This window comes from Montipora capricornis, chromosome 12, assembly GCF_036669925.1.
Source record: "Montipora capricornis isolate CH-2021 chromosome 12, ASM3666992v2, whole genome shotgun sequence".
NCBI lineage: Eukaryota > Metazoa > Cnidaria > Anthozoa > Scleractinia > Acroporidae > Montipora > Montipora capricornis.
The window spans coordinates 38519938-38534937 of NC_090894.1; the positions used below are offsets into that span (position 1 = coordinate 38519938).

The 15000-nt window shown below is 32.2% G+C and overlaps 1 protein-coding gene across 1 annotated transcript in view; it reads left to right on the top strand.

Moving 5' to 3' along the window:
• The window catches only part of LOC138027909 (uncharacterized), a 23722-nt gene that overhangs the window by 5596 nt on the left and 3126 nt on the right, over positions 1–15000 (top strand). Inside the window, exon 2 of the mRNA XM_068875530.1 lies at positions 14995–15000. This exon is cut by the window's right edge and continues 171 nt beyond it. Coding sequence (XP_068731631.1) covers positions 14995–15000 — 6 coding nt within the window. The remainder of the gene's footprint in view (positions 1–14994) is intronic.

Here is a 15000-nt window from a genome sequence, read left to right on the forward strand (position 1 = left end):
GAAATCGTTTATCAATACATAGTGATTGTTTTTGTTTTCTGTGATTAATAATAAATTCATGTGGTCTTCATACTTTTCTTTTGTAACATAAATTGGATATGGTTGTTTATCCTCATAACCGAAAACATTGATATTTATTTCATTCTGCTTTTCTATTTTGTTGTACTGTTTGGTAGTGACTGGAAATTCAATGCCTTGATAATTTAAGTTGTCTACATATTGTTTGTCTGATTTTTTGATCCTCTGTGGGTATTTGTATTGAGGATTCAAATGTCTGATGTGACACCACCTGAAGCATTGATTGTCTTTATTTTTCAAATTAACCAACCCTTTAGCACTGTTTCTAAGTTCTTGAGGTAGTTTAATATAGCTATTAGCTTTCATTGGTTCATATTTAACAATATTAAGATGACTATCGACTGATTCAATAGTCCAACCTGAACCCTCTGAAATCCACACAGCAATAATATTTAAGATTTCTTGTTTTGATAAAGATAAAGCTAGTTTAATTTGTGCGTCATTTGTTATTGCTTGGGGTTTACTGTTGAAATAAGCTGTTTTCAATCGTTCTTCACTACCTATTTTCCTTTCAAATGTGACTATTAGTGTTTCAATAAACTTAAGCCCTTTCATTGATATTAATATGTTTTCAATATGGTTAGCAACAGCCTTTCTTGTGTTGTTTAGTTGCACTAATGGGTCTTTGTTGTTTTTGATATCTATTTCATAAGACTTTGTGTAGCCTTTCAGAGCTTTGTTTGTTTGCTCTATCTTAGTTCTTAGCACTGGAACTGGTTTTTTGGTTCTCGGTGCTGGTACTGGCCTGTTTAATTGTTCTGTTTCTTGTAACCATTCAGACGGAGGAGCTGGCAGTCTCTGTCTCTCAAAATAGTCTATAAGTTCTTTTACACTTTTTCTTGGCGTAACAGCTGGCTTTTTGGTTCTTGGTGCTGCAATTGGCGCTGGTTTTATGTCATCTACTATGATGATTTCAGGTTTCTTCTTTTGTTGCTTTAATAACAATCTGATTAGTTCAGATTTACTGAGCTTTTTAAGATCGCTCTTGTTCATATTATTATATGAGATATTATTATTCATTTATATATAACTATAGATTTTTCTCTTTTAAGTGTCTATAGATATGCGTTTGAAAAATGATTGATTTAAATGATCCAGTTATGAATCCTTTAAACTATATTTATATGTTTGTTTATTTTAGCATGAAATATAGCATATTTTCCACCTGTTTGCGGTCTTTTGTAGTTAAAAGTACATCTCCGGAATCATTTCGTATGATATAGTGTGATTGGACTTTTTGAATTGTGACGCCACTCTCTCGTTCATGAATAAATTCAGGATGTTTTGTATCAACTGCTTTTTCGTCTAGTTCGTCTAAAATTTGGTTTATGTACTTTTTTATTTGTTCATCATTGATTTCGTTATTTAATAACATTTCGAGTTGTTTGTTGATTGTATTTTTCTTTATCGATTTAGTTTTTTTGTGGATTGGTTGGTTTTCTTCACCTTGTTTTTTTTTTTAATAAGTGCATAAAATGTTGATGATTTTTAGTATGACTTGTTCCACTTCAGCACGCTTTAATTTGGAGACTTGAAAATCTCTTTTTACTTTTAGCACTTCCTGTTTTAACTCCTTAACAGTGAAGTTTTTGAGATGATTTTTTAATTGATTAATTACTTCCATATATAATCATTGTACATAAAAAATAATTTATTTCAAATCATGTATTTTGGCACGATATTCTAATAGGTTTGGTAAATCACCAATATTTAACCCATATGAATATGGTCTGAAGCCATTGTCATGGACCTATTTGGCCTTGTTCATTTTCCTTCTGATGGTTGTATTATTCAAAGCTTCTTCAACTGTTGTATTGATATAATATTCAAGTTTTATATTGTCATTTTTAAATGTTAATAGATTTTTTCTGATACTACTTAATTTCAGTTTATGTTTTAGAGCTGCATTTTTATAGTCTTTCTAAATGCTTCTCTATCTTTACATTTTTCATACCCAGCTTGATCTGGGTCATAGTGAGGCAATTTAGGTAAAGCATCAATAAAAATGAAATGGTTAAATTTACTATATGTTGAGTCACAGACTGGTTTAAAATCCCAACCTGCACCGAAATAAACTAAAGTATATCCCTTTGTTTTTTTAGTTGAATTTTCTGATTTGTTTGATTTCATATATTATAACTATAGATATTATTTCTTTAAGTGTCTATAGATGTGCGTTTAAACGTTATGGATTCCTTAAACTATTCTATTTTTAGTCTAAGTACATTATTTTAAAACCTTGGTTTTTTCTTTCAAAAAAATTCTTCATATGCTTTTTTGTTTTTATGTGACACCATTTGCCAGCAAGAGTGTAATTTCTTCCTGTGTTGCATATATCACAATACCACTCTTTGTTTAGCATATAACTGGTTTTGAATTGAATATTTTTGGCTACAATGTAGCAATCACAGTATGAACTGTAGCTATTATTATACGTTACATAACTTCAGTTTAAATGTTTTCAATATCTTTTAATGGTATCCAACTGTTGAAGTCATCACTGTATCCCTTCCACTTCACTAGAGCTTGTTTCTTTTTATGGTCTTTTTTAATAACTTTATCAATACGGAAAACATCCTGCTTGGCTTTTAATAGTTCAGGTTCATAAAAACTCCCTTGTATGTCTTCATCGTTGAGATCTTTTAATTTGTAAGTTATAGGATTAGTGTATTGTATCTTATCGACTGTAAACACTTCTTCTGTCAAATTTGGTGTATAACCCTTGTCGAACACATTCCGTTTATACTTAGATATTCGAACCTTACCACCAACCTTATAATTAGGTTTAGATGTTACTTGTTCCATATCACCATATAAATTGAAGTAAACAGTTCCTTCATTGCTCTTTTTGCTAGCTTCAACAGGTGTCATCTTTATGCTTGAATGTTTGGTATTATTATACTGTTTCACTAATTTTGGTAGCATATCTAAATACTGTGTATTACCTTGAACAGTAAACTGCTTCCACATTTTGGATTTAATTGTTTTATTCCATCTTTCGACCACTGAGGATTTCTCTTCATTTTCAGTGGTGTACATATGTATCCCATTTTTCTCCAGCAAGTCTTTCAAGTGTTTGTTATAGAACTCCTTTCCCTTATCAACCCACAAATATTGTGGTTTTCTACCTTCCTTAAATATTGATTTGAATGCTTCAGTAACGGATTCACCTTTCTTATCCTTCAATGGTGTGATCCAACCGTATTTACTGAAAACATCAATAACCATAAGAAGATACCGATAACCTTTATTCCATTTGCCAAATTTTTGCATTTCAACTAGATCACTTGCCCATATTTCATCAATACGATTTGTTATTACACGCCGCCGAGTAAAGTTGCGTCTTATGGGTTTATGTAACTCATCTGCTAATTTTTCTTGCCAGTTTTCTTTACTCGACGGCTTTTTCCGTTTTTTGGAACTCGACCCAGTCCGAGCTTCTGTTTCACATCTATAGCATTTCTCGCCAACCAATGCCCCCATTGTCTTTCATTGTATGGCACGTTGTCTAAAGCTTTAACCATTTTTCGGTCTGCTTTGTTTTTACATTTTTTGTCATCCTTACATACTGAATAATCAACGTCACGCTGCATTGCGATCGCATCAGTTTTTCCAGTGGGCATATCATATATTTCTAGTATTTCACCAGTTTTGGGGTCATATTTCAGTTGATCTTCTAGAGGGTTGTAAGGGCCTGTGTAATGATGCCCAGGAAGCGTCCATCCGCTTTTTGGTTTTGGTAATTTACCAATAGCTTTGTGAATATCAAGAGCACCACCGTCTAGATCTTTTCTGTTTGTTGTGTATTTTTTATTTGGTCTTATTTTTGTTGACAATTGATTCAAAGCTTGAGATCCAACATTTTGAATTGCTGGATTAAGTTTGTCCAAAGCATAATCAATAGCTTTTTTCTGTAACTTTGGATCTCGTAGCATTCTGATGTGTAATATCTACCCATTTCAACTGCTTTTTTGCCAAGATAAGGTACTCCTTTAGTTAAAAATAATTCTGCTGCTGTATCACCAACAGTGCTTAATATGCCCGCACCTTGGTACGGGCTAAACCGTTTCTCATCTGTTTCTCTTTTTTAACAAATTTGGTCTTTTTAATGCCGCATTCTGCACAGGTGCAAAAATGAATCAGTCTATCATTTTTAGTTGTTTTGTAACCTGAAGGCTCAGTGCATTCAGTTACTTTCTTTTGTTTAACACAATATGATTTCATATATGATATATGTTAGATATTTCTAAAATAATTTTCAATAAATATCTCATTTTTCATAGTGTCATTTATATCAAACACTTGTAGTAAATCATAATACGAATTTCCCTTATTCATTTCATTTAGAAAGTACAAACAAAAGTACCCACATGTGGTTGTTTTTATGTAATAGAGTTAAATTTTTCTTTTTGGCAATCTCTTGAAATGGGGGCATACCAAACGAATCAAAATAATTGATTATGTTATCTTTTACATAAGTTGCAACCCAGTGGCTTCCGCTCATATATGACGGTTCAAGATTGTAAATAAATAATGCTTGCTTATGGTTATGTGGAATGCTTCTGTCTCTTGACAAAACATCATCGATTGGTATATTCAAATATTTACACCATTTTATTAGATCATGGTTACTCAAAGGGGTGTTTTTATAAAATTTTGGTTTTACAATAGGGTTCTTAAAAGAGGGATCCCGTTGAACGGCGAGTTTCTTCCCAGTAGCAATCCTTTTCCCGCCTTTTTTTTGGTAGTTCTTTTTTTTTTACCATTACCTGTGACATATGGTGGAAAACTATAAAAAGGAGGAGGTGCTTTAGGCATTCCGATTCTTGGCGCTCCTGTACCATGTTTTGGCCAAGAAGGAGGCAACCCAACCTGTGGAGCTGACCCTCCCATCAACTTTTTGACAGCATCAATAGCTAGTGGAATACCGATGCTAGCTAACAGAGTGCCTAAAAATCCACCTGATTGTGTTTTGGTCGGTTTTATACGAACACCTGAACCCGATTGAAGGGCATTTAATATATCCTGTTTTTGTTTCGTCGATAAAAGATGTTTATATTCTATCAGCTTTTTAATTGTCTTGTGGTACTGTACTCCTTTCCCAGAGATTGCTTTAACCAATTGAGAAGCACCTTCTGAAGCTAAGCCTGAAAGAGCTGAAAGACCAAGGGTTTTACCTACAGTTGGCAAAAGTGTACGTCCCACTGATAAAATTGAAGTCAACAGATCTCCACCGACTTGTTTTCTGTTATTGGTTTTAGCAAGACGAATGTCCATACCTTTATTCAATTTGCGATTTTTTTCCAATCTCTTCTTTATCATTGCTGGGACATAAAGAGTATCGTTTCCATGAAGAGAATTATTTGTCAGTCTCAAAACAATTGTTTCCCTTTTATGGTAAGCGGTACTGAGATTCTTTTTTTGATTGTCAGACAATTTGACATTAATTTCAAAAAGTTGAGTCATTTGTTGTATATAATATATGTTATATAAATTCCATGGTTCACAAAACATATATAAAAAAGAAATATCCTATAGTTGGTGCCATCGACTTCTTTACACTATAACCAGTTCATTTCCGATTTTGTCAATGACGACTGTTTCTTCATATAAAACGACAGCATGTACACTGAAAGGACTGTCGTCAGCACTATTAGCATTTAGTTTATACCTAAAAATCAACTGTTTGGGATCTCTTGTTACTTTCTCTGCCTGATATGATAAATCGAAATAGATTAGTGAGTATAAACTATTATAATTAGCTAGATTCAACTGCGCTCCGTTGTTGTAATCATTTTTTCTCATTGCATAAGACATTAAATCGTTGAAGATTCTTACTTTACTTTCAGAATCATATTCAGCTTCGGGATAAAAGACACCATTACCATATTCTAGACGACATGTTGTCAAATAACTACCATTTCCACGATCGGCATTTATATTAAATGTATCAAATTCATATGGATTTGCCGTTGAATTCCTTGTTTTAGCTCGTTGTAGGTATACAAAAATTGCTTTAACATTGTCAATACTAGAAGAAATCTGGAAGAATCCACTACCATTCCTCGGACCTGACATTTGATGCATTTCTCTGAGATACGTCCATTTATCCTGTTTTAAAAAAGAACCAATGAACTTATCATACAGACTGTCTTTTGGTGTCAATTTTGGGACCCATAGTAGAAATCTGTTAATGACAACCCTTCCATTATCAACTGCATCAAGTTTTTGAAGTAGTCCTCTATCATCCGGTAGCTTTAAAGTAAATTCAAGCTGCATTGGTACCAGCATCTTAGTCTCTAACTCTTCAAAAAAACTGATACGATTAAGAGGTATGATAACATTGACATCTGAATTCCCGGTTGTTAAAAGTCGTCTAGCCTCAAATCCTGTATTTTGATTGGCATTTGCTATAAGATGACTTGTATCTAAATACCAAAGACTATTCTTGGCTACTGAGCGACTAAAATCGTCACTATATTCTAGCAGGTTTTTTACAAAAACAACTTTATGAAGATTATCCGTGTTGTATACGATTTTACCAGCCCTTTTTATCATCATATGAGAAATCAAACTATGGGCCCCATTAATAACTGTTATACGATCTGCACCATAGGCTGTACCATCAGCCAATTTTTGTACCTGGAACTGGACCTCGAAATAAGCATTGTACCAATCATAAAAACTCGATCGATCATTGATTGTAAATGTATATCCATTTTTCTCCTGATGTTGACCATTGGCTGGGGCTCTAATTACATCATCAAGTTGGAAACGCACTAACTCATTTCTTTGTAAAAATTCACTTGTTCTAAAAGCCATTTATACTATTATATTATATAATTTTGCTATCATGTTATTTATTTGAAGACTCTACGCCTTCTTCCAGATCCTGATATCAATCTATTGAGGATCATATCAGTACTTTCATCTTGCTGTTTAATGGGTGAGGATGGAACAATTGCCCTTTGTGTTGTAGCTCCTTTTCTCAAATTTGCCAATTTTTTCATTATTAGGTCTCCTGACTTCTCTGATACCGCCTTACCCAGACGATCACCTGCATGGGAAACCCCTGATTCTAAAGCCTTCTTTGCTATTGGCTTAGCAAATTTCTTGAAAACAGATGATGCCACACTCTTTAACGGTTTAAAAATATTATCAATGATAAGTCCAGACCCTTTGTGTTGATATACAAATCTACCAAGTTTTGGATGATAAAACCTCTTGAATTCATACGGTTTCATTTATACTTTTATGTTATATTATTCCATGCTTTTCATAATCAGTGAAAAAGCTGTATCCGCTCCATTTAGATTCAGTAATCTTCTTTTTCCATCTGTTACCCACATTCTGATTGATGAAATTGTAGTTTTATTAACTGGATTAAATGTAACTCGTCGTGGTTCGAGGGTGAAGGAGTAACTTGGAGTTAGTACACTGGTTGAGAATGAATAAATGATGTCTGTGTCTTTACCGTCTACAAGCGATTTGTTCATTAAATCACAATGAATATTGAGTATGTCTGTGTCTTGACTGAGATTTGGCAATCTAGGCCCAATATGTGTTCCACTTGTCAATATCTTTTTGTCAAAACCGATTAGGTCATTAAAATTACTTGCTCTTAAATCAAGTTGGTAACTTTCAGCTAACGTAACCGTGACCCTAAATGTTGTATTATCAAATTCAAGAGTTATCGGATACATATCACCAGTTTTCGTTACATTTTTAATATATGTATTAAAGTCTGTATAATTCCATACACCGGCTGGAAGTGTAATGTTTTTAAAAGTTCAACCATTATCTGAACTGTATTTGATCAATTGATTTTTGTATCGAGCATTTACATTAAACCATGTGAAACTCATGTTAATAACTCGATTCAGACCAATGACATATTGCTTATTGTTTTCTAAAATTATAGGTCTAGTAAAATTTGTAGTAAAATCTTCTGGTTTATTACCAAATTGATTTTTTACAGAATAAGATGACAAGACTATCTCTCGTTGCATTATATAATAAAGTTACATTAAATTTTGAAATATTGTTTGTATAATTTATCATATTGTGATCTGTTGATTGTTGATATCTTTAAAAGCATGTCCAATATAGAAACACCCATATTTCGCATGTCAATGCTAGTATTACCTGCCAATATCTCACCAACAATTAAATCTAATTTTTTTATAAGTTCTTTCGGTTTGTTGAAAAATATAACATTGCTACCTTTTTGTTTTTTCCTGCCAGAACCTTTTATTGTTTCGATTTTATTTTCATAATGCTTTATGTATTCATTTAAAGTAGCTCTTGCGTTGTCTATTCTTTTGTTTAGCATTTGCCTATCTGCATCTGAAATTTCTCCTGATTTATATTGTTTTGTGATATGAGATTTGTAACCTTTTAATTGATTTCTTTTTGTTTTAGCTTCATTGATAATCTTATTGAGATATTTCTTGTTGATTTATTACCTTTTCAACAGAATCATAATTTTGAAGACCAAGATCATCCAATATCTCATTATCCATATCTTCATCATTTAATCCATAATCGATCTCATCGTCATCATCATATTCTGGTGGCAATTCTGGTTCTTCAGGAAAGTACTGAGGATCAACATAAATCTCTTTTTTTCCTTCCAGAATCTCTTTTAAAGCTTCTTCATATGTTGGCGGTTTTGGCACCAGTTATTTTTCTTGCTGTGGCAAAACAGGTTGTTCAAATAGATCATCTAAACCCATGTCCTCAACTTCATCCTCTATATCAATGCCGTAATCTGGAACTTCTCCTTTCTTCAGTGGTCGTTTTTTCCTTGGCATCCTTAAAACCTGATTACTATCAATAACATCATCTAATTTACTTGTAATTGGTTTGAATACTTTTGAAAATCCCTGTTGACTGGTCTGCTGACCAATATTATACAAAAATTTGGTTTATCAACGGAGTTGATAATGTAAATTGACCACCGTACAGAGATTCTAAAAGCTGACGTTTCGAGCGTTAGCCCTTCGTCAGAGGTTTGAAACGTCAGCTTTTAGAATCTCTGTACGGTGGTCAATTTACATTATCAACTCTGTTGATAAACCAAATTTTTGTATACTACTTCCCCACCGACGCAGCACCACAGTTTCTTTAGAAACTACCCCTTCATTCATCTGACCAATATTATGTTTTGTAATTGCATTATGGACATAATTGATCTTATCCCCTAATTCAGATTTACCCTTTGTGCGTTTTTTCCACTTAAGTAAACTCATTTTTGTTATATTGTTATATTATTATGTCAGATAAAAATGAAAATTAAATGAAAATCATATACAAAAAAATAGCGTTTAACACCGTGTTGAACACCATGTTGAACACCCTGTTAAACACCATGTTATTGAAATAATATACCCATATAATATAAAAATGAAAATACCAAATTTTGATACAGACGATAAAGTCACATCCAATTTCAAACAAATATATGATTTCATGCCTGATCGATGCTTCCGCATGCTCATTTGCGGCCCCAGCGGTTCGGGAAAAACAAATACACTGATGCATATGATTTACAATTTGTTGTACTTTGATAAAATATACCTTTATGCAAAAAACTTAGAGCAGTCCAAGTACCAGAATGTTATGGATGTGTTGAAGCCAATAAGTGATGAGGCTGGTTATGATGTTATTGAAGCAAGCAATGATCAAATTATTCCTGTAAATGATCTTGATAGTGAAAGTCAGAAAATTGTAATATTCGACGATTTCGTATGCGACAAAAACCAAAAACCATTAGTTGACTCTTTTATACAGGGGAGACATAAAAACTGCTGTGTTATACATTTGAGTCAAAGCTACTATAAGACACCAAAAGATATTAGATTTAACTGCTCACATTTTGCCATTTATGATTTCCCGAGTACTAATGAAAAAAGTCTCATATGTCGTGAAAACAATGCCTCAAAACAATTATACGAGAAAGCAACTAGAGACCCTTTTAGTTTTATATATATTGACAAACCAAAGAAACAAGTAAAGAAGAATTTTGATGAAGAAATATAAATCAATTATATATGAGCTACTCTAATGGTAATTTACCTGATGATACATTATCACATGACAAAATTATTGAAATAGTAAGAGGATTACCTGGTGTTGGTTTTAAACAGATGACGGTGATTATGATATGCAGAATAAAAAACTGAGAAATGTGGCTTTACCACAAACAAATAACGACGCTAGCACTAAGAGTTATGTTGATTCTGAGGTTAATAAGACATTGAAACTAGACGGTAGTAGTTTAATGCTTGGAGTCCTCAATATGAATAACAGACGTGTCGAAAATATAGCCCCTGCTCGGCATGGGTTTAGCGATGCTGTGAGCAGTTTACATCTACACAACTTTTACTTTAATTTAAATACAGATGATGGTAAAATAGAAGCACAAAATCCTATTGATATGAAAGATCAAAGAATTACTGGTTTAAAAGAACCAATACATCATAAAGATGCTGCAACAAAATTTTACATTGATAATTTCATGACTCAAAAAACTGATAAAACGGAACGGTCCAATTATTTGAAAAGAGATGGGTCAGTATCTTTAACTGGGGATTTAAACATTCGAGATAATAAAATAACACAAGTTGGTAACGGTTCACAATCGACTGATGTAGTAAATAAGGGTTATATTGATACTGAAATAGCTGCCAAACCAAATATTGATCAGGTTATACTACGAGATGGTTCACAGGATATGACTGGAAATCTTAATATGACATAAAAAAAGATCATTAATCTAGGTGTTGCGACAGGTGTAAATGATGCCGTTAGAAAGGGTTATGTCGATCAATTATTTTTAAATTGTCTTAGATTGGACGGTGGTGGTAGTAGAATGAATGCAAATCTTGATATGAATGACAAACAAATAAAAAACGAGATGCTATAACTTTAAAGCAAGTCAATGATGCTATTTCAACCACGAGTACCAATGGTGAAAAATACACAGACGAGAAAATAGCGGAAAGTCATATAAGTACACACGAAAACCGTAAAAACGTCTTAGCCTATGCAATGGATGATGGGGAATTTACAGAAGATTTTGGAATACAGGATGTTAATTTAATCACCTATAATGACTCACCTCATAAAACCAACAAAAAAGCATTCTCTTTGAAGGTTCAAAAAACAAGTGATGGATCTAATCTGTTTAAAGGAAGGTTTGATTTTAATTTATTCAAGATGATACGGGATGATTTCAGTAATCAATACACTGTTTGTATTGAAGTGTATTTCGAAAAAGATGGTAGACATGATTCAGAATTCAATTCTTTTAATATAACATTTGAAAAACTTAATATGAACATTGATAAATCACACAATAAAAATAAATACCGATTATAAATATTATCTTTCTCCCGATAGTACTTCTCTATCAATTCAGAGAAGATTGTATGTAAATGTTCAGAGTAGTTTTGACAACATTAGCCCTAGTCTATTGCCAATATATGTTTTGATTTATGGTATTAAGGATGAAGCAATAAAAAATCTCGATTTCACTATCTGTGATTATGAAAAAGCTTATGAGGTTGCAAACAACGAATTTTTACTACATGTTCCAATTGATATGAGTAACAATATAATCACAGCTCTAGCAGATCCAATAAATAATAATGACGCTGTGAACAAAAAATATTTATTCAATAGTGTTCTCCCATCATACATTTGGGGTGCAACTACTACAAACAGTGTTTCATGTGATTTTTCGACAGCACGTGGAGACGTTTTAAAGTTCAGGGAAATTTTCATCGATTCAATACAGATTTTTGCTACATCAACTTATACATTTCAAAGCAGTCATCGTTTAATCATCCAAACATTTACTGCAGCAATTTATAATATATTTTTCACAGCTAATAAAACCATCACTGTCAATATAAATAGATATTTCAGAAACGTAAATTATATCAGAATAAACTTTTCAGATAGAATAAACAAGAGATTCAAATTTAAAATCAAATACAAAACATTGTTCCATTAAAATAATATGACGTATTGAATATGACACTCTATGTAAAAAAAGAAAATGGTGATTATCTTCTTGATGATAACGGTGAAAAAATAGAATATACCATAGACTATCATTCAAGTTCAGAAGATTTAACTGACAATACCACATTTTTAATAAATGATGATGGACACATAGAAACTGATAAAAATATTATTGCAAAAGCTGGTACTAACGACTCCCATGTTGTTGTCAAATCACAGGTCGGCGATATTGTCAGAGATTCATTTCTCGATCTTTGGGTCAGTGAATATCTAAGAATGTATGCTAATTGTGTTTATCAAATAGACAGGGCAAATAATCAAAATATAAAAATGGATGCAAGCAGAAAAGTAGAGACAATATATGATAAGAGCAATGAAGAAAGTGATGCAGCACAAACCGATTCGGCAAAACGGCCTACATTATGTACAAAAGCTGAAAAACATAATGGTCGATATTTCCTGAAATTCAGCGGATCGCAAAAGATGATATCACAGGTTGATCTTAACAATGATGCAGTTAATGTGTTCATTGTTTATAAATTAAATTCAAGAGCTCAGAGTTACTGGAATAATGGTTTATTCGGTCACGATAATACAGGGTACGATAAATTTGTTGCTTATAGAGAATCAAATCTTGTGGTATCTGGGGCTAATAATACATATAAATGTGTTTATGTTGGCCCGGCAAGTAGCCTGCAAAGTTTTCTAAATCTAGGAGATTATAGCGAAAATGATTTAGGCGAACTTAATAAATGGCATTGTCTCACCAACTTACTGCTGACAACCGTACAGGAAACAAGACAACCGTTTTCGGAGGTCTTGACCCGTCGACTGATATAGCCCCATTAAACGGCAATATCGCTTTTTTCTGTGTTTATTTAGATTTTATATTAGATGAAAAAACAATATTAGACCATCATACTGTTTTGATGCAGAGGTATAACATAACGTAATTACATATGTACATAAATTTATTATTAAAATATGTAAAACACAGTTTTAAAGAAACTAAAGAAAAACATCGTTTGATTAATGACAAAATATTAAAATCAGCACTTGTATATCAATACCTTTATTATTATCATTTCGAAAAAGATATGTTGATAAGCCGAATTCTTGAACTAAATGATGGAGAAATCGATCTGCTTGGACCAGGTGATGGCTGCCTTACATGGTTATTTGAAAAAACATTTGGTTGGATTGAAATATTAAACAGTCATAGTATTCTACATGACGCTTTTGGTAGGTTTTATGATCATCATGAATTAGGTAGAGGTTATACATATGCTATTCCAGAAAAATACACAACTAAACTGATCAAAAGATCTCCTCTTTGCGGACAGATTTCAGGTCTTTTATATTGCTTATGTAGGCGTTTAACAATCTAAACTATATATATGACTGATAATCGAAATAAAATATTTGACTGGAATCACATTTCAGACAAACTTACAGAAGATAAAGTTGATGAACTAAAGAGCTATTATAAAGCATATCACAGAAAGTGCTGGGCTTACAAGCAGGCTGTAAAATGGTTCAAAAGATTGAAATTACTTGGTAATACAGTTTCTATTCTTACATCTTCAGGAGGCTTAGTTAGTGCTGTTCTGACAGGAGGTATTAGTCTTGTAGCAATCAGTACATGTGCATTGTTAATCAAAAGTTATATGGATTTTCATTCACTTGATCTCAAGATACAAAATTGCACATACGCTTATCAATCTTATCAGCATATTTTGATTAATTTAAAAGACATGATGAGAAGCGGTGATTTCCAACCATCGATTCACACTGAAATGAAAAATGTAGATGATTTTGTAACTGATGTATGCCCAAGCGTTGACAAATTTCTTCTCAAGTACAATAAAAAATTCATTCCTGAACTATTGTATCGATTTTGTCGAATATCATCGAAAGAATTTCATTCCAACATTCGTTATAGATTTGGAGTGTTTTTTTCGATTTTGTTATCTTGATCTTTTCATAAGGAAGATTAAGCATTTTAAATATCTTTTGTAAAATAAAGTTGATATTAATCATTCGTTTTCTATCTATGTTAACCGATTGAATAACCTTTCCGATTTCATTAAAAATCCTCAATATTTTATCTTTATTCTTAACTGAAATCTGAAAATCATTTTTAAGAGCTATATTATTTATGATATTGTGAATGTGGTATTTCCGTTGATACACTGATTTACGATGAAATCTGTGTTTGTTCACATGAAATTCAACATATTCTACTATAGGTATGAAACCATGGACGGTTCCGCAATTTTTGCAAACTATACTATTATTATTTACTATATCTGGTTGACTGCAACATTGATCTATTTTTTTCGTTTGGTTACCTATTTTTTTATTGCAAAAAGGACAAATGATTACTTCCATATCAACTAGTTCTTGATGTATGTTTTTACAACTCATTATACTATTATATGAGATATTATTTTTTAAAAATATATAAATTACCAAAAATACGAGACTAAAAATTGATTGCCGAAAATATAAAAATATATAGATTACCAAAAATGAAAAACATATAGATTACCAAAATACGAGATCAAAAATTTGTTGCCATTAAATGGAAAGTAGTATAGAGTTGGGTTTGGTAACAGATCAAAAATGATCTGGTACCCCCAACTCCTATACTACTCGTGTTGGGAGACTATGAAAAAGAGAATTCCAAACATGTTTGTGTCACTGACTGAAAATTCATCCCATGATCATTGAATCATTGGGCATCCCGGCATGAGTTAACAATGCAACAGTGGTAATTGATAATAATCTTTATTGTGACATACCTGTTACATGAATTTATGTTATAATACAGATATGATGTATATAATTTGGACAGACCAGTACAATTATTATAAAATCATGTAGGGATTT